We start from the raw sequence: 21,137 nt of genomic DNA on the forward strand, positions 1-21,137 counted from the left end.
TGTGGAAATTAGTGAAGACTGATTGGGAAGTCCATATAGATGACTGAAAGAAGTTTTAAAACCAAATGCATTCGGGAGAGTGTATTAGTCCAGCATCTCCATAAACAGGGCTTTTAAAAGCACCTACTTCAACGGGAAAAGTGCCTTTGTCAGCCAGATTGCAGAACTTACAAAGAAAGAGAAGAGCCTGTTTCTTTGTTGGAAAATAAGAACAATTTAACTTCTGGAAATGACTTCACAGCTTGGAGCCTAGCAATGCCTAGTTTGGATTAAACTGCCTATTAATTAAACTCAAATGATTAAACATTCATCACCTTACATTGCACCTCTCAGAAAATAAAAACAAAACCAAAAAAAAAAAAAAATCCTGGGGTTTTGAGTGAGGAAAACAGTCACACCACACACACACACACACACACACACACACACACACACACGCAGCCTGTCTAAAGTGCACAGGGTTTACAAGGCCAAGGGACCCGCGCTGACTGCCAAGGGCGATTGACAAACCCTGCTCGTGGGCCCAGCAGGCGCTGCGTCCCGGCGCGTTGGCAGTTGGCGACCCCCCTTGACTCCCCCTCTGCGGCGGGGCTCCCGGTGGCCTTTGGAGGCTCCAGTCGGCTCCAAATGTTTTCCATATTTGTTCAGCCTCCGTAATTCGAATACCAGGGCAGGCTCAGCCCGCCCAGCGCCGCGCTCCGGGGCCCAGCGCGCTGCACACGCACCCACCCACCCACGCAGCGGCCATGGGCAAGGACAAGCAGCCCCGCGGCCAGCGCAGGCAGGGGGGGGCGGCCGCGGACGCCGCCGGACCCGACGACATGGGGCCGAAGACGGGCAAAAGGGCACCCAAGGAGTGCGGGGAGGAGGAGGCCCGGACGTGCTGCGGCTGCCGGTTCCCGCTGCTGCTCGCGCTGCTGCAGCTGGCCCTGGGCATCGCCGTGACCGTGCTGGGCTTTCTCATGGCGAGCATCAGCTCCTCCCTGCTAGTCAGAGACACTCCATTTTGGGCTGGGATCATTGTAAGCATCAAGTCTGTTTTGCCTAAGCGCGTTTGCCAAACAGGAATGCACAGCAGCATGGTCGAGTCCAGACTAACCCAACTGCATGCGCCCTTCCCCAGCTCCACTCCTCTAACTCGCGCTCTGCTTGGTGACTGTGCCTGCCACACTTGGTGTGCCTGGGGGCAAGGCTGGGCGCGGTGAGACTCGTGCCCCTCTTCCGCTTCTTGCTCCGACGGGCCTGCCTTTGACGTTCCGGAGCTGGCGAGGCGAGTCAGAGGCTGCTTATTTTGGTTAAGTTGGACATTCTCGATAACAACAGCAGATTCACTTCGGCTTTGTCCTCATCCTGGTCCCCCGGACCCCACCCTTGTCTCTAGATAAGTAACAGAAAGCGAAGTAAGTTCATCTCGTAAAAGCAGGTTTGGAGAAAGCCTGCGTTTGGGGTTGCCACGTTGGGTCGTATTGATTTTATTACTTTTATATTTTTACATTTGAGATTTCATGAGTAAGTTTTATAAAGAAATGTCTTAAGGCAGGATCTGTGAATACAACAAGCACAGCCTTACTCTACTGGAGTCTAAATAGGATAAACCCAGGGGCTGACTGCAGCAGAAGTATATTTGGGACTCTGCTAATGGATGTACTGTTCTAAGCAGAACACTGGTCAGCTGTTGTGACTGAGTGTTGGAACGCACAGCATACTTGGCTTAATTAAATGGATTCTTTGATGTGAAATGGGTGCCATTTACTGAGCACCTAGTGTTGCCTGTCCTGCAAGGGGCCTTCCGTACTTTATGTCTAATCCCCACGTCATCCTTCTGAGACACTTACTATCATTTCATTTCTCAGATGAGAAAACCGAGGGCAGACTCACCTGGAGTCATGAGTTGGCAAATCAGCCAAGTTGATTCCTTCTTGCACCAGACCACACCTGCATTTTCCTCAGTGAGCCACGCTGCCACATTTAGTTTGTGATTTTAATATTGTTAGAGTGCCTTGAGGCTTACTCAGATCTCTTTCACGTGCAGTCTTTTCTTTCATCCGTGAAACAACACTTTGAGGTGGGAACTGTTACCCTTCTTTGGACAGGAGGAAGCAGGCTAAGAGAAGCAAAGTGACAATCTCTAGGCCCAGAGATTAAAAGTGGCACAGCCAGGCGACACTAGAATGGATACTTCTGGCTCCTAGTTTCATACTGCGTCATGACTGCTATTACTGACCACAGGAACTAGAACTCATAAAACCACCCTCAAAATAATTTTGTATCAGGGACAGGGACAGATGTTAAAAACACCTAATAAATATGCATCGATGCAGGTATTTCCTAATTAAGATTATTTGAACTCACAAATTCTTGCAGAGTAATTTAAAACTTCTAATTTGTGTACTACAAATTCCCATGAAATTATCATGATTGGAGTTTTCTAAATCAAGTAATTTTAAAAATAGCTTTTCACTAAGATATACTGGGTATTTTAGTCACCTAAGTGACTGTCAACCAACTCAGGGGAAAAAGTCTGTCCTTTAAGGCTAGGCGAATTAAAAGAAAGAAGGAATGAGGCTCCTTCATTCAGTGGTTTTGATGTCATTTGTAAGTGTGTTTTCTATCCTTTCTCTATTTCGACTTTAAAAAGCTCAGCACTAAAAAACCAAATTAGACGCGAAAAAAGCGTCCCGATGTTTAAGGCACGGCCATGCGAATCGTGCAATTCTGAAGTTTCATGGGCTCCTATTAGAAGCATCACATGCTCCTAATTACCTTGGAAGCTCCCTGGGTGTGATACAAAGAACACTATATACGGCCAGGTCTCTGTTCTTTCTAGTTTTCCGGTTTATAATCTAGGATCCGTTTGAAGTTTGCTCATAGTGTGTAGGCCTGATGATACCTGTAATCTTAGGCTTTCTTTCAACGGAGAATCTATAGAGAAAAAAGCAGTCAGTGGAGATGCCCTGAGACAAGTTGAGGAGGGTCTCCTGGAGTTAGGTGAGGAGAAACTCTCATCCCAGCTGGGCCAGAGTCCCGGGCTCCCACAGACACCGTGCTTATGAGCCTCATCTCCCTGTGTGTGGCTGGTCACGGGCACTCGTCCAGACTTTCAGGGAAGGGAAAAGACAGGGAGGCAAAAGTGTAAACACTGCTCCTGGTACTGAGCCCCAACTTGGCCATTATTTGCTAAATAACGTGGGGCAAGTTATTTGATCTCTCTAGGCTTCCATTTCTTCATTGAAATCAGAATGGTAACAATAATTCCTACCTCTTAGGGTTGTCGTGAGAATTAAATAAATGAATACAAGTCCTAATACTTAGAGCAGTGCTGGCTAGTGGTAAGCATTCAGGAGTGAATTAGCTCTTTTTATTAGCAATCAGAGAAGCAATCACTGGTAGTGGGAATCACTTTTCAAATTAGAAGCGGCTCTATTTTATCTCCAGTCTAGTGGAACAGTTATTTTAGACTTGCTACATTTCCTAGACCAGTTGAACCCTGAAGGAGATGTCAATTTGATTCTCAAAATTTCTCTGTTCATAGCCAAGTTACTGTGAGCAATCTTATGGTATTAGATTAGTCAGTACTTTCTAGATCTCTCTGGAGGTTTTTTTTTTGTTTGTTTGTTTTTTTTTTTAAATTTTTTTTTCAACGTTTATTTATTTTTGGGACAGAGAGAGACAGAGCATGAACGGGGGAGGGGCAGAGAGAGAGGGAGACACAGAATCGGAAACAGGCTCCAGGCTCTGAGCCATCAGCCCAGAGCCTGACGCGGGGCTCGAACTCACGGACCGCGAGATCGTGACCTGGCTGAAGTCGGACGCTTAACCGACTGCGCCACCCAGGCGCCCCTATCTCTGGAGGTTTATAACAATTAACTTGGAGGAAAAAGACCTCCTCAGGGTCATTTTCCCTAGGGATATGGAGTGATTGTGGTCTGGGATATCCTCCAGGAAATACTGAAACATTTGCACACTTTAGGATATCTGCTAGACCAAAGCAATACAGGTCAATCCCTGGGGCTGAGGCAAAGTCAAACCCACTTCTAATAATTTAGGCTGCATTCAAGCAGGGCACCCAGACTGGACACCCACCCCATCAACAGCTTTAATGCTTCACTCTTCTGTTTCTCTTTATACTGGTTGCGTCTCCTCTTACCATATAGTACTTACTTCATTTTACAAAGATTACTATCATATTACTTTAGGATTTGGCGACTGCCATTCTCATCGTAGAATCTGGGTAGGTAAGTGAATCCACTCAGGTGACTTCTCATTGACCAATGTCTGGGTAACTTGATGAATATTCAGTGAACTTCTGGTTATAAACTGAAGTCTGTCGATCTATGATCAGAAATTTATGTCCAGTGGAATTTAAAATTTTTTTTTTTTCAACGTTTATTTATTTTTGGGACAGAGAGAGACAGAGCATGAACGGGGGAGGGGCAGAGAAAGAGGGAGACACAGAATCGGAAACAGGCTCCAGGCTCTGAGCCATCAGCCCAGAGCCTGACGCGGGGCTCGAACTCACGGACCGCGAGATCGTGACCTGGCTGAAGTCGGACACTTAACCGACTGCGCCACCCAGGCGCCCCCGTCCAGTGGAATTTTAAGAAAACAAATAGGTCATTTCTTACCTACCCATAAATGTGACTTTCCTCATCCTCCATCAGAGAGATGACTGAAGTCTTTTTACTTCAGTTACAAAAGATTCCTGTAAAGGAAAAAAATGGAATGGAGCCACTATTGAGACTATGTAACCTGTAAAAGTGCCATTCTTCTCTCAAAATTCTTTATAAATGGTTGGAGGGTTGTAAGTCACACCACAATGACAATACAAAGTGAAACAGGGTCTTTGAGGATGAACTTGGCTAGAGGCAGGGAATCCTAGGAAATAAAAGTTTGCTCTGCATTTTATTCTACTAATGGCTTGAGTAGTTGGGTCAAATAGGCATTCAGGTGTGTTCATCATTCCAGAATCCTTATTGATAAAAAAAAAAACAAAACACATATGCATTGAAGGGATCTAAGAACTTTGAGGCCTTTACTTAACTTCTTACTCAAATGAACATAATTTGGCTTCAGTGAAGTGTAACATGTTTGAACTTTGGCTTATTTTTCTTCATTCAGTAACATTTGTTGGAGGTGTCTGCTGTGCTAGGCATTGGGCTAAAAATAATAAATCATATACCAGGAGGAGATCTCTAGAGATCCTGATGGACATGTGCCCTTATCACATCTGACGGTAATGAATACTTCCGATTAGAAAATTTAACCTACACAAATATTTTTAAAGCCCATTTACCTTTCAAAGTATTTCACTTATGGTGATTTATTTGCTTTGGCATCTCTACCCCGAAGTCAATTTAAGAGCAAACTCTTGCCTCTCATCCCCAATGGGGATGCATGGTATTTGTTAGTCTCTTGGCCCTGGTAGGGAATATTCCCAAGGAAAGTGGGAATTTGCATTATTGTGGTTTTTAGCTTTCCTCACACTTTCTCCATTGTACCCATACCACACTCAGATAGAATAAAAATCCTGAGATATATACCACTTAATCACATTGGAAAGTTTAAGGAAAGGGCTTAAAATGGAGGGAAGAATATTTCTTTTCTTTAATGTCATTCATAAAACTCAGCGTATGAATCTGGAATGATTAAAAGCCCTGTCAAGAATTTCAATAGCAGTTTTCATATGTTAACTTACTCTAAGGAATTCAAAATGCAGGTGTATTCGGATTTTTAAAATCTATTTTTAACCCTTGCTTAATGGAATGAAAAATTAGGTGGTTATTTATTTTAAAACAGGATAGATCCTGAAATGTACAAGTAGGTATATGACATATAGCAAGTAAGGAACAGATAATATTATCCGTAATTTATAAGTAGGAAAACTGAGACATGGTGATTTGGCTAAATGATTTGATCATGGTTATAGGAGAAACTGAAGGTGAGGAAGGTTTGGCATTTGGATTTTGGACAGACCCTGAAAAAAATCAAGAAACTAAAAATGGTGTCAGTTTTCCATTTAAGTATATTGACATTTGAGAAATTTAATCTGAAATTATGTTTTTAAGAAAACATTACATAATAATACATTGTTTTTCACATTGGAACTTGATATGCTTCCAAGATCTAATGTTGTACCTCTGGCACCACTGGGAAATAATTTTTATTATAGCAACTGTCATAGGATTGTTAGAAACTGAGGAATGATAATTACGTGGCCTAACTCTGTTTCCACTGAGTGTATATAATAAATAATGGTAGGAAAATTATCTTATAGGTATGTGAAGTTCTCCTAGTAAGTATGAAAAATGGAATACCACTGAATTAATTTGGCAAAAGAAATTAATTTAAATAAGTATATGAAAATAATGGGATATTTGAGAATTTGGTGATCTGTTTCCTGAAAGGATCTTAGAATAAAGAATAAGAAAGGTTAAGATTGGACAGAATTATTAGGAGAAATATATTTTCAAGTCTGCAAGTAGCCTCATACTAAGCCACACATGCGAAGGCCAAGGAGGTGTGTATTTAATGAGGAAGTTATCCCTGGATCTTCTTTCTGTTTTTAAAATAAGGAGGAGAAGTGATCGGTCCTGATATTTTTAAATCCTGTAGTGTGGATATATTCAACTTAGAAATTTAACCTCTGGAAACTTTTGAGGTATCAGTCATCATTTGGTTTTATTTTTTATGGCAGAAATACTAGTGCATAGGATTTGGGGGGTAATCAAATAAAAATAAAGCAGTTTATTCTCTTTAAGTATGGCGCATGTCCATGGGACTCCTATGTAGCATATCCCTAGACGCAAGACGGGTACCCAATCAGTGTTGAATTGAACTCTGTCTATCCCACACTTCCCGTTATCATAGCTTCTGCTTAAACTTGTGAAAACACATTTTTTAAACCATGGTTTGAGGCATGATATATAGTTGTGTTTTACAGTACCAATTTAAGTTTATTGATAACACTTTGAAGAACGATGAGGTAATAATAAGGAATGTGTTATTCCTGCATTTTGGGCTCCTAGGTTCCAGAAATATCCAGGATACACTAACTTAGCATTACTGAGATGTTTAATTCTGTGTTATAAAATAACTACAGGATTAAAAAAAGAGGAAAAAGAGGTCGTTTGACTTATTTCACATTTCTTTAAGTAGAATAAATGAGGACAAATTAGGATTGACGTGGCTGAATGCTAACGTCTTCCTTATACACAGAAAGCAATGGCATAGGTTTCCCCAATTTAGTCCAAGAGTTTTGTAGTTTGCCAGTATGATAATCCACTTTGAATTTGTTCTGAGTAGGTGGATGTTTTCTAGTTTTTCTCTTGCCTTTAGCCTTGTCTGTGCATTTCTACAAAGGGTATTCTATAACTGGGTCCACCTACCAGTGTTTCACCCTAAAGGGTTAGCATCAACATTAAAGGCTCTGTGAAGAGCTCACTATACATATATCTGTGTTGCTGGAGGAAAGGAATGGAATCTAGTCATTAAACTTTAATTAGATATCATTTTGTTGCAAACTACAGTTCATTTTTAGGGCCTAGATCCTGGCAAACTAGAGAAATGCTGATCAAAAGAGCCCATCAGAATCTAGAGCTGGATGGGACCTCATGATGTCATATTTTAACTTCAGTTATTTCTCGCTGTGAATATTTAAGTCCAGGTTTATTACTATGAGTTCATAAGCTCAAGGTGAAGTTTTTTTTTTTTTTTTTTTAAAGTGGATGTTGGTAACAGTGTTTATAACACAAACTATATAAAAGCTTATTTCAGAGGCACATCCTCTTTCAGATGTTTTGGATGCCACCTCACATCTCAGTGTATTGAGATAAAACTTGGCAGGAGTAGCAGATGCCTGAGCAATGCAGCTCACTGGATCACCCTGGTTAATTTTAACATTCATGTGTGTATACCTACATGTATGGCAATAACCAAAACACATTGTTCTTTCTGTCTTAGTCTGCTCCAGCAGCCTCTGTTCAGGTCTCTCTTCCTGGCTTGCAGACGGCAGCTTTCTCACTGTCTGCTTCCATAAGCTTCCCTCTGTGCCTGTGCCTGTGCCTGGAGAGAGAAAAAGATCTTTCTCTCTCTCTCTCTCTCTTCCTCTTATAAGACCACCAGTCCTGTTGGATTAGGACCTCACCCTTATGACTTCACGTAACCTTAATTACTTCCTAAAAGCCCTATCTCCAAATTCAGTCCCCTTGGGGCTTAAACATAGGAATTTGGGGAGGACATAATTCAGCGGATAGCACTTTTAGTGAAGGATCAAAGTTCATACAAGCACCTCCGTGTTTTTTAATCTCATTTGCCAGCTTATTCATAATGGCCCTATGACTGCCACTGGAACAGACAGAAGTCTGAATGTTTCTGATGAGAATTCTGAGCCAGTAAACTGCTATGTGGTGGTGCAACAGGGTGGTGTGGCTCTGTGCGCATGCCAGGAGTGAGACGTATGGAGGAGGTTGTTTTTACTGCGTTTACAGATTGCTGCTTTTTTGTCAAATTTCTGTAGAAGTCAAGTGCAGTAGATTCAGCCAGCGCCTACTATTCTCAGGGTAGCTTAAGCATTTCATTTGCCACCAGCTCTTTAAAGCTTAGGAATCACTGTTTAGTAAATCTCTGCCTCTCTTTTCTGTCCCAGGAGTGACTTGGTAGCAGGATCCAGCGAAATGACACCTTGGCTTCAGAGGCAAGGAAATGAGGGTGGTTGGCTGAGCATTGGTCATTGTCCTCTGATGTGCAGTGAACTCATGCTCGGTGTTTCTAGAACCCAAGGGAAGTCACCTCTCCGGTCTTTATACTATGCAGCTGTTGTTTTCATTTTTTTTTTTTCTTTTAAAAAAATTTTTAAAAATGTTTATTTATTTTTGAAAGAGACAGAGACAGAGACAGAGTGTGAGCTGGGGAGAGGCAGAGAGAGAGGGAGACACAGAATCCAAAGCAGGCTCCAGGCTCTGAGCTGTCAGCACAGAGCCTGACACGGGGCTGGAACCCACGATCCATGAGATCGGCATGACCTGAGACAAGTTGGACGCTCAACCAACTGAGCCACCCAGGTGCCCCTGTTGTTTTCATTTTTGACGATTGTTCTGAAAATTACCAGATTATCAGTGTTTGTTCTATGGAACAGGTCAGAATAAAACCAGGGAGATGTTTCCACCTTGGGTCTCCTGATGTAACAGTCTAGGAGCCTGTGTCTCCTTAGTAGATCCACCCCACCCAGGGGGGATACCTTGACATACCTTCTCATAGGATCCTATGTGTCTAGCTTAGAAATCCTAAGCTTTTCTTTATCAAGTGCTGCACAACCCAAACCATCCCAGAGGGAAAGACGAGAGTAGACTACCTCGAACTGTCCGGTATGCCTCCTTTCAATAGTTGGTCCAATCCCAGGCCCAGATTAGGAGCACACACACGGCACGGTCCTTGTTCCAGGGCCCCCCTGCAATATCTCAGCTTTGATCTTGGAGCCTATTTGAAGTTGACACCATTCTAACCTTGCTAGAGCCACGTCCCCTGCCTCACTGCCATGGGCGTGTTCCAGCGCTGTGTTCCCTGGGTGCCGGCAAAAAGCCAGTAAGTGACTGGACACTGGAAAGCAAAGCGTTTGCTCACAAACAGCATTCTCAGATGCTGCTGAAGTTCTGGTGGGGCCTGCTTCTATTGTTGCAGAAATGAGCAGCTCTCCGCCCTGGCTGGGAGAGGCTGCGAGAAACATCAAGGATGCTGTTTTAGTGGCATCCCACTCAACTGTTGTTTTGAAAGTGTTTGATTCAGCATTCATTGTAACGAGCCAGTAAAAAACCCTTTAAGATAGGTTATTATCAAGGCCTCTCTCTTGTGTGGAAGATAATGACAGGTGACGAGAAAAGAGGGGGGGATTGCTAATGTGCTAACTAGACCCTGACTAGGGAGAGAATTTTGGCTGTATTACTAGGGGCAAAAAAAAAAATAAAAAAATAACACCAGCTTCCTTCTAAAGTATCAGGTGTGGCACACCTATCAGGCCATTAGGCTCAGGCTGCATCTTATCTCACATTTAGCTGTGCCAGGAACGCTATGAAGGAAGGAGGCCTTTTCCAAGATAAGGGAAATAGCAGTTCAGTCTTCATCATTTCTGTTGGAGAGCAGAACGTGCTGCTCACTTAGGGAGAATCCGGAGTTTCCGTCCCTCTCTCAGGGAAAGGGTGGAGTGTCTAAGGCAATGAAAAAGCAGATCGGGTCTCCATAAGGTGAGGACATTGTAATCGATGGAAAATACTTTCTCCAGGACTGCATATAGATGAATGGCAGAATCCAACCATGTTACTTTACAGGTTACACGTTCACTAAGTTTATGCGTTTCTCTCCTGCAGTCAACTAGTCAGATTCTGGAACAGAAGGATCAAACCCACGCAGGCTGGCTTTGCTTCCTAGTCTTTTCGTGAACAAGTAGTTTGGGACGCCCATTAAAGCGTTTTGATCTGAGTTAAGGGCTCTGAGACCAAATAGATTTTTTTTTTTAGATGAACATAGGGTGACCGTAACTATGGTGTTAGAGAACCCTCAATAAATAATTCTCATTCAGTCGCCGAATCTAGTGCGTCACAGATTTTTCCACCTCGAGACCTCCCTGAGGCCTCGCTCCCCTTCTGCCTGTCCTCACACACATCACAAAAAGCTCAGTGTCTAGCTAACCCATGTTGCCATGGAAGGGAACAGGAGAAATGCTAGTGAGGCTGCAGGCTGCTTGGGGACACTGACCTCTTCATTTTGAAAAGGACAAAACACTTTACAAAGGAGAAATAATATTACTATATATCACTTAATGTTACATTATAGCCTGTTTTTTTTTTTTTTTAACGTGCTCTCAATTAGAAAACCCACTTGATAATATTTTTTGGAGGTTGAACAGAATGGTCTCATTTACACTCTTGTTACAATGTTATATAATTGAATTTATATTGATTTACTGTATAATTTCTATATACTGTATCATTTCATAACTTTTTATTTATTGTACTAATTCAGATATATGAACCCAGAGGTGTCAATATAGAATTATTTCTGCAATCATTTCTAAAGTGGGACCTAATTTGAGAACCTACTTAATTACGGCTGAGTAATAAAATCCAGCCTATAACTATACCACAGGAGTAGGCAAAATCCACATTTATAAGATTCCTTTCCCTTCTGAGGACTTGAAAAATCCCAGAGTGAAACAAATGAAGTATAGGTTGTTAACTTTTCCCACAAATATGTAGCAGTTCTGTCCCTCCTGTTGATTAATGGGAGATGCTAGAACACAAACTTTGTTTCTCTTACATTCTTTGAAAATGGTTAGTTTTGCAAACGCAGGTGTATATTGAATATATTGGCAATTCGTTTCTGATAAACCACCAAGAGAGTGAGTTAGGTGGTGGGTAAGAACAGAAACAAAAGCCTATATAAGAAAGATACTTCCTAATAAAGGCTTCACCTCTTAGGCTGCCTTGGTCTTTCCATATGCCAGGGACAGTGCCAGCAGGAGCTCAGTGTCCAGGAGAGGACACACGTACAACCAGCTACAATACAATTTAAAAACCCTAGTGCAAGAGTGGTACCCTGATGAAGATAGCACAGTGGAGGCTGTGATGAACCCTGCCCAGAGAGGATCAGAAAAGTCAAGGAGAGGGGGTCTGAAATTGCAGAATGGGCATCAGCTTTGGAATGAAACAAATGTGGGTAGAATCCTAGCTCTATCAATTTGTAACCATTTCCAAAAATTTTTTATTTTGCTCCTTATTTTCATTTTTGTGTGGGTTTAAATAAGTACAAGAGGCTCTATGCAATTCTATGATTATTTTTTAATTACGAAAACTTTCACGCATATAATGGCATATAGAGTATAGTAAGACAACCACCTGCTTATACCTAGGTTTATCATTTGAATATTTTCTCATTAATTGTCTTAGTTTTTTTTAAGAAAGAAAACATTACAATACATTGACATCACCTGTTTCTTTTCTTAGTCATATTCTCCGACCCCACCCTCCTTCTCCTGAGTTATCTACTCTCCTGAATTTGATATTTATCACGCCTATGTGTGTTTTCATACTTTCATATATGTGTATAACCACAATCAATAATTGTGTTTTATGTTTTAAATTTTATATAAATGGTGACATAACATCATTTTTGCTCAAAATTGTTTTTGAGATTAATTTATAATAGTACATAAATACCATTCATTCACTTTTGCTATGCTATATTTCATTATATGAATATACAACAATTTATTTATTCTCCTGTTGATGAGATATTAGGTTATTTTCAAAACTGATTTTTTTTTTTTTTTTTTTTTTTTTTTTTGCAATTACAAAGTGTTGCAATGGACATTCTTTTCCATGGCTCCCTATGCACGTATTTCAAAGATTCTTTAGGGCACATTCCTAGGAATTGAATTATTGGATTATAAGATATAGACACCTTCAACTTACTAGCTATCGCCAAATCAGGGCCACAAAGCCACAGGTGTATGAATTTATACTCCCACCAGCAGTAAATTAGAATTCCCACCAATCTACAACTTGTCAACATTAGTTACTGTCAGACCATTAAAATTTTTACCTATCTTATTTGTGTGCAATATCTTGGGTTTTGTTTTGTTTTGTTTTAAGTAGGCTTCACATCCAGCATGGAGCTCACTGTGGGGCTTGAACTCATGACCATGAGATCAGGACCTGAGCTGAGATCAAGAGGTGGTTGTTCAACTGACTAAGCCACCTAGGCACCCCCATGCAATATCTTGTTTTAATTTATGTTTTTGAATGTAGTTGAATGTATTTTAATGTTTACTGGCCATTTTATTTGTTTTCTAGTGTTTATTTACTCAACAAATATTTTCTTTTTTTTTTTTTTTAATTTTTTTTTTTTTTAACGTTTATTTATTTTTGAGACAGAGAGAGAGACAGAGCATGAACGGGGTAGGGGCAGAGAGAGAGAGGGAGACACAGAATCGGAAACAGGCTCCAGGCTCTGGGCCATCAGCCCAGAGCCCGACGCGGGGCTCGAACCCACGGACCGCGAGATCGTGACCTGAGCTGAAGTCGGACGCTTAACCGACTGAGCCACCCAGGCGCCCCTCAACAAATATTTTCTATGAGTTGTCTCTTTCTCATTGATTTATAGAATTTCTTTTCTTTGTTATTTAACCTTTGTGTTTTAACTACTGGAATATCTTCTCTTTTTGGTACCATGTCTTTTATCCTTGTTTATGGTGCCTTTGTTGTGAATAAGGTTTAATTTTAACATACCTATATTTATCAATATTTTTTCATGGTATGTGCTTTGATATATGTTAAGTCTCTCTCTACTCCAGGTCACAAAGACATTTTTCTAGACTGTGTTCCAAAAATGTTGAAGGTTTGCTTTCGTATTTATATCTTTAACCTATGTGTTCTAACTTTTTTGCATGAGATGTGAGGTAGTGTCCAATTTTTCTCATACAAATGATTAATTGTTTCAGTACTATTTAGTGAATAATTGATCCTTTCCAAACTGAAATGCTATGGCCATTTATCATTTATCAGGTTCCTGTATTAGATTGAGAATTGTGTCCATAAGTCTCTTTAATTTCATCATTTTATTTGTCATTCGCTATGCCGATACCACAATGTTTAAATTAACAGCACTACAGTGCACCTTGTGATGAAGTTGGTAGCATAAGCAGCTCACCTCTACCCATCCCCAGTCCCATCTTATTTTTCTTTTTTTTTTTTTTAATTTTTTTAACGTTTATTTATTTTTGAGACAGAGAGAGACAGAGCATGAACGGGGGAGGGTCAGAGAGAGGGAGACACAGAATCCGAAACAGGCTCCAGGCTCCGAGCTGTCAGCACAGAGCCCGACGTGGGGCTCGAACTCAACGGACCGCGAGATCATGACCTGGGCCGAAGTCGGCCGCTTAACCGACTGAGCCACCCAGGCGCCCCCCATCTTATTTTTCAAAATTGTCTTGGTGAGACTTAGCCACATTCTCTTCCATATATATGTTAGAACTGGCTTCTTCTGAAGTTTCAAGAAAAATCCTTTTGGTATTTTCATTTGATTGATTCATGTACTTTCTCTACGTGAGCAAAGAATCACTCTCCATTTATCTGATGTTCTACAGTTTAGCTATAGTGTGTCCAAATGTGGATACACACACTGTTTTTCCTGTTGGAGACTTGTTATGTTTCCTGGATCTAAGATTTTTGCGTTTTCATCAATTCTGAAAAACATTTCTGAGTATTTTAAATATTTGAAAAATTTTATTTAATTAATTAATTTATTTATTTATTTCAAATAATCTCTCTCTCTCTCTCTTCAGTCTCTCCATTTGAAACTACTATTAGAGATATGTTTGGACCTCCTATTTTGTCTTCATGTTTCTTACCCTCTCTGCTGCATTTCCTGTCTATCTCCTGTTCTATATTTTGGGTTATTCCTTCAGATCTATCTTCTAGTTCACTATTCCCCTTTTCAGTTGAGTTTAATCTACTACATAGAGTTTTTAATTCCAATGATTTTTTTTTCATTCTAGAACTTGTCTTTTGTTTTCATTGATGTTTTATTTTTTAATATATCCCTGGTGTTTTTTAAAGTGCCCTGTTCTTTATTCACGTTTTCAGTTTCTTCTTTCATGGTTTCAGTTATTTTGAGTGTGCTTTTTTTTTTTTAATTTAATTTTGAGAGAGAGAGAGAGAGCACGAGTGGGGGAGAGGCAGAGAGAAGGGGGCACAGAGGATACAAAGTGGCTCCGCACTGACAGCGGTGAGCCTGATGTGGGGCTCGAACTCACGAACCTTGAGATCATGACCTCTGCTGAAGTCAGTCAGTTGCTCAACCGATTGCACCACCCAGGTGCCCCAAATGTACTTTTTCTATAGGCTCTGTCTTTAGTTCCATTATTTGAAATTCACAAAGTTTAATTCTTAGGGAGAGAGTGTGTATCTTTGTGTGCACACATAAACTTAATGCATACAGTGCCGGCCTTCACTAATGAATTGATTGTTTATGGGATTGCTATAGTTGGTTTGTGAGTTCATTTTCCAAGAGGCTTTCTTTATATGTAATAATTTGCGGTGGCCTATTTGAGGGTGTAACCCTTCAAGATGGTTTCTCTTGCCAGGCGTCCCAGTGCTATTATGAGCCACTTTTTTTTCTTAACCGATTTATTATGGAAAGTTTCAAGCATACAAAAAAAGTAGATCAAATATTATAATGGACACCTGTGTTCCCATCACCCAGCTTCAATAATTATTAACTCATGATCAATCTTGCTTCATTTATATGCTCTGAAACTCCACACCCACACACCACATATTGGTTTATTTTGAAGTAAATCCCAGATATTATATCATTTCATCCATAAATACTTCATATGTAAGTCAAAAGATGAAGACTAAAAATAATCAAAATACTAATCATCCCTAACAAGTTAACAGTTTCTTAATAGAATCAAATCAGTGCTCAAATATCCACGATTAACTCATGAATATTTCTTCAGTGTCAGAATCAGGATCCCAATAAGATCTATACATTGCAATTAGTTTATATATTTCTTATGTTTCCTTTATTCAAAGACTTACCCTTTCTCTTTTATATCATGTCTCTCTCTCTCACCCCTCCCCTTCCTCTTTCTCTCCTCCTCACAATTTTTTGTTGAAAAAAATCAAGCTTATTTTTTTCAGGACTGCTTTCATGTTACTTTCTCAAAACCTCCACCTCCACCTCCACCATCAGCCAAGACAACAGTTTTCTTGATGACTTCCAGTGCTAGTGGGTTCGTTATTTTTGAGTCATGTAAGGGCGTAGCCATTTGAGGGGCCTACCCATACGCCACGGTCTTAGCTCCATCTCTTAGCCTGTAGAAGCTCAGAGCATTTTAATGTATTTCACAGCTAGAAGAGTTTCATATAAGTTAGGCTTTAATATCATGCAGAAATAAAACCTCCTGATGTTTAAAAAAGTCTTTGGATCAACTTGCAGATTTCTTAACCTCTCTCAGTCACAATTTTCTATAAGACGGAGTAGTATTTTTTACTTATTGCATTGTTTTACGGAATAAATGAGCAAGTATGTAAAGTAAGTAATGCACGAAACATACTCTGTCTGGGTAGAGGAGATTTTTGAGCAGGGTTTGAAGAATGAATATTACTGGATTCAAAATAATTAAAGGAGAAGTACTATACCAAGGGGGATGGAAAAGTAAAAGGGCATTTTAGGTGAAAGGCACAACTCATGTCCTAAACCTAGTTTTCATCCACAACCAACTTTATTGCTTCACGATTCTGTTGTTTGTGCTCGTTTAGTTTTTTGAGGATGTAATTGCAAAAATTCCCAGTAGTTACTATCAAATATGAATGCTAACATAGATACACGAATCTGTTAGAATACTAAAATAAGACCCAAACCAAAGGGATTCTACTTGAATGTTTCCATGATAAGTCATACATTAGGATAGTTGTTGGGTTTGTCTTCTGTTTTCTCTGTGTTGATACAACACTCAGTTGTGAGATTCACTGGTCTAAAATGAGCTATTTGCAATAATCTTTAGGCAAGGTTTTTGGAACTTGTGAATTGTAGCAATTTCATGCTGGCACATCTCTCAAAGATTTCCCCAGCTTTCCAGCCTTAAATTGGCAGGGACATCAAGGAAAGCACACTATATCCATAGGATTTGGGGGATTCATGCTCCCTTCATCCAGCTGCTGATCACAAATTTCAACTCCTTTTTATCAGTTCCGTCAGGATAGTTTTCTGTTATCTTATAAAGCAACAAATGAGCTACGAGTGAACATCTGCAAAGCACAATGTGTGCTGAGAAATAAGGCAGTCACTTGACAGGCACATTTTCCTTTCTGCTCTTTCTGTGCTGGCACAACAGATGTGGCTAAACTACACAGAAATGCAATTACAAGGCAGCACTGGCTAGGAAAATTAAAGATATATATATGTGTATGTATATTATATACAAATATATACAATATATGTAAATATACATAATTATATATATATATGTACATATATATATATTTCTTGCAATCGGATAGTTTGAAATCATTATAAAGGAAGCCACCACTTTGAATTATAAAGGATATATCCTACCATGGGAAAGATTTCAGCCTGGTATGTAACTGCTCTTTACTATTCCCTACTTCTTCACCAACCAATGAGAGCTTTTATCGCAACAGAGAAGGTGAATCTGTCTCATCCCTGATGATCACATGAGCAATGATTGCCTTTAGAATGGCCTCATTACTTCTTAGAAATCTTGTTTCCACAAGTTATTTTCCAACGAAATCTAGATTGAGTCAAGTTCTCGGTGATGAAAGGCCTGCTTTGTTTTTCAACTCAATCCATTACCACATAAATTATTTATTTTGATTCAATTTCAGTATTGTTGCACACCATATATGAAAAGTCTATACATATATTTACAGTAATTCAGACATGGACTTGTCAAGTATCAATTCCTCAGTCAAATATAATAATAAAGGGGAGAAAAAGACTGAGTGCATCTTACAGATGGGCTAAACTCAGGTGTGATGGAGCAAGTGTCATTTGTCTTTAGACTCTGAAAAGAAATAATTTTCTGTGACAGAACTGGTTATCTAGAATTGCCTTTTCACAGAGAGATTTTGACCTGGATCATGACCTGAGCCGAAATCGAGTCAGACACTTAACTGACTGAGCCACCCAGGCACCCCATCTACCGAACTTCTTTTAAAACTAATCTCTTAGGTTGTCTTTGCAAAGCAAATATTGCAAATTGTTCCCCCCAACCCCCACAGGAGGATGGGGAAATGCATACATGACAGTGTGTGTTGTAACCCAAACTCTACCCAGGGTAAGCAGAATTTAGTCCTTGAGTTACGAGAGTATTTCTTGACTAATGCTGTCCATTGACTATTTGTACTCTAAGGAAAAAACAAACATGAAAAGAGTAAAACAGTGAAACTCTGGGTTTGGAGATTCCTAAGGCAAATGAAAAGGCATTGAATCCCTTCCTGATGTATGATTAGCCAAAGAAAATTCTCCTTAGCAAAAGTTGCTAGACATAAAAAGTTGTTGCTAGCTATAGTTTTGTTTTAAGTGGAAAAGAAGCTACTATTTCACACTTGGTTTAATAAAAACCAAGAAATTTTTTTTCAAATTTATAATAATGTTCTGGGTTTTAATGCCTGTACATTAATATTTGTAGTGTTTAGAGACAGATGGTTACAGCTTTCTCTTGCATCTTGATGTTTAATACTGCCATTAATTCTTTGGTTGATTTTGAATCTTTATATTTATATCACTTTTGGAATTTCCCATTAGTATCTGTGCACTAAGTTTGGCTAAAACAATTATACTTTATTTTTTATGTTTATTTATTTTTGAGACAGAGACAGAGACAGAGTCCGAGCAGGGGAGGGGCAGAGAGAGAGAGGGAAGCACAGAATCTGAAGCAGGCTCCAGGCTCTGAGCTGTCAGCACAGAGCCCTATGTGGGGCTTGACCACACAAACCGTGAGATCATGACCTGAGCTGAAGTTGGACACTTGACCGACTGAGCCACCCAGATGCCCCCAATTATGCTTTTTCTTTCTTTCTTTTTTTTTTTAAAGGTAATACTAATCTTGGATCTGCTTTGGACAGAAAATATTTTTAGCTGGACAGTAGTTTTTCAGAAATTAAATGCTTGTCTTTGTAAAACCATAATAGTGTAATCAGAGAAACATATGCAGCTCAGCATGGTTACCAAGATTGGAATTTCCTGGGTAGTAGAGAATAAATAGTTTTGATGCAGAAGGCAAAAGAAGCAGAAAATGAACTTTATAACTCTTAGGTATTTGCAAACTATTTATGTCAACACTATTGGAAAGATTTTTGAAAAGTGGGCCCTTGCTATGAGAGCTAAAGTAGCCCAAGTCACTAAATGAATAGATTTGTTTATTTATTTGACACATGTATATTGACTGCTACATACATGCTGGGTATTGTGTTACGTCTTTCACCTCTCCTGTCGCATATAATCCTTACAACAGTTTCTGAAGTGGGCATTGTTGATCATCCCACAAATGATGATGGTACGGAAGCTTGAGGAAGCTAACTTGTCCAGGACAAAAAGCTAGAATGTGGTGGAGGTGGGTTTTGAACCCAGGTCTGTCAGATCCAGAGCTAAGATATATGGCCTCTGTCTCTGTCTTTATGTATGTGGACCATTTTGCTGTAAAACTTTATATAGTTACCCTCTGTTGCCCCTTTCCTGCAGGCATGTATAGGTTATCTTTTTTGGAGCCTGTTAGGTCTTAGATAACTTAGAGCAGATACATGTTGTTGGAATAACAGACCCAGCAAGGTTCTCATGAGAAAAAGCCGTGAGTCAATCGTCTTTTTTTTAAGAGGTCAGTGGGCATTACCAGTTCAGTTTTTGAGAGGGAACATACCGCTTTGAAGACTTATCTGCATTTTGCTAATTACTAAATGTCCTGTTTATGGGAAAAAGAAGCAATGATGTTAAGTCCTATGTTCTCCATGGCTCCTCTATGACTGACATAGGATGTATCTACTATGGCATTTGTTTATGGTCACTGTGATTTTGGTCTCTTCTATTTACTGAAGTATCTCCAGATCCTCAAAGAGTACCTGGCACGTGGTAGGTACAGAACGAATATTTGTTAAATGAACAGAATGAGATTATTTCTAAGATGTGATAGAGGGCTACATTTATATGTATTATTCACTTCAGCTCAAGTTTCAGAGTAAGTTATACTGGCACAGTTTGAGGTCCTATGAGATGGAGAAAAAACAATATCTACTGCAATTGCAGGCACATCATTCATGATCCTTAAAACAAATTATAAAGTGTTCTTTTCTCTATGTTATCCATGAAGAGGCTGAGTCTTAAAGACTGTGTCACCTTCTCCTGGCTTGGACAGTCATTTGCAATCTCAAGGACTTCTCCCCACTATGCCTCCGGAGTGGTACTACACACCATTCAGCATGGAAGAGGAGCAGATAATGGAATGTTCTCTAAATATCTGCAGCTCTCACTTTGTTTACAGTGCTGTCCAGATTCCTCCATAGAGGTGGCCAGGCTGGGCGATGGTTAAGAGCCAGGCTCTGTACTCTGGTGCAGCCAGCAGCTCTATCTTTGCTCTGTGACCTTGAGCATAAAACCTTTTTGAGCCTTGGTTCCCTCATCTATGAAATGGGGCTGATGATAGTGACTACTTCATAGGATTTTCATGAAGACCAAATGGGATCATTTACGTAGAGTGCTTAATTTAATGTCTGGCACGTAAAAATTTTAATGCTCAAAATTAGCATTAAAATGTCTAACCATTTAGGCTTGGTAATTAGCTTTTCTTATGTAAATATAAAGATTATGGAATATATTCACCGGTATCCACTAATACAGAGTAGACCGTGTGGCAGTTGTAACCAACACAGTGTATGTGTTATCAGTTTTAAACGTGGTTAATTGGTAATTCATTTGTGAGCCCTTAAATATGCTCTAAATTTGATCTGCTCTAATAAACATATGAGTGACTTGCAATAATAATTATTATAATAATTACTGCCAGTGTTTCTCCCGTTATTTCTTAAGCATTATTGTAGGCGCCTTATTTACATTATCATTAATCTTTGAATTAACCATCAAAAGAAGGCATTGTTGTCTCTATTTCATAGATAAGGAAACTGAGGCTATGAAGAATGAGCTTTGTTCAAGATCATATAGCTACAAAAATAATAGAGTCAAGCATCAACTCTAGCCCACATTTTCCCACTGTGCAGCATTTAATTACATGTACAGTTTCCTAGTTGATTGTAACAGAACTAAAAAGCAGTTACCACTTGTTGAATGAACTGTTAATTAACGTTTCATGCTTTCAAGAGTTTTTTTCACCTTTCTTACCTCATCTGTTTAGGAGGAGTATTTTTGAGTCCGTTTACCCCAAAATGTAATTTAAAATAATAACTGATAATAATAATAAATGTGGGGAGGGAATAACCTCACAGTTCCACCATATTTAAGTCCTATTTAGCACCAAAAACTTTATTGTCTTTAAAAACTAATACACAGGAGGAAAAAAAACCACACAGTTGATTCAATGTCCCTTACGTTTAGAAAGGATGGGGGGTTTC

General features: G+C 39.7%; 1 protein-coding gene across 2 annotated transcripts in view; it reads left to right on the forward strand.

Moving 5' to 3' along the window:
- Window positions 1–470: 470 nt before the first annotated feature.
- The window catches only part of SSPN (sarcospan), a 37,945-nt gene continuing 17,278 nt past the window's right edge, over window positions 471–21,137 (forward strand). Inside the window, exon 1 of one of the 2 annotated variants that reach the window (XM_045463024.1) lies at window positions 471–1,022. In XM_045463024.1, the coding sequence (XP_045318980.1) occupies window positions 747–1,022 (276 nt within the window). In that variant the 5' untranslated portion in view covers window positions 471–746. The remainder of the gene's footprint in view (window positions 1,023–21,137) is intronic. The other variant, XM_045463025.1, reaches the window with a different exon arrangement.

This window comes from Leopardus geoffroyi, chromosome B4, assembly GCF_018350155.1.
Source record: "Leopardus geoffroyi isolate Oge1 chromosome B4, O.geoffroyi_Oge1_pat1.0, whole genome shotgun sequence".
Taxonomy (NCBI): domain Eukaryota; kingdom Metazoa; phylum Chordata; class Mammalia; order Carnivora; family Felidae; genus Leopardus; species Leopardus geoffroyi.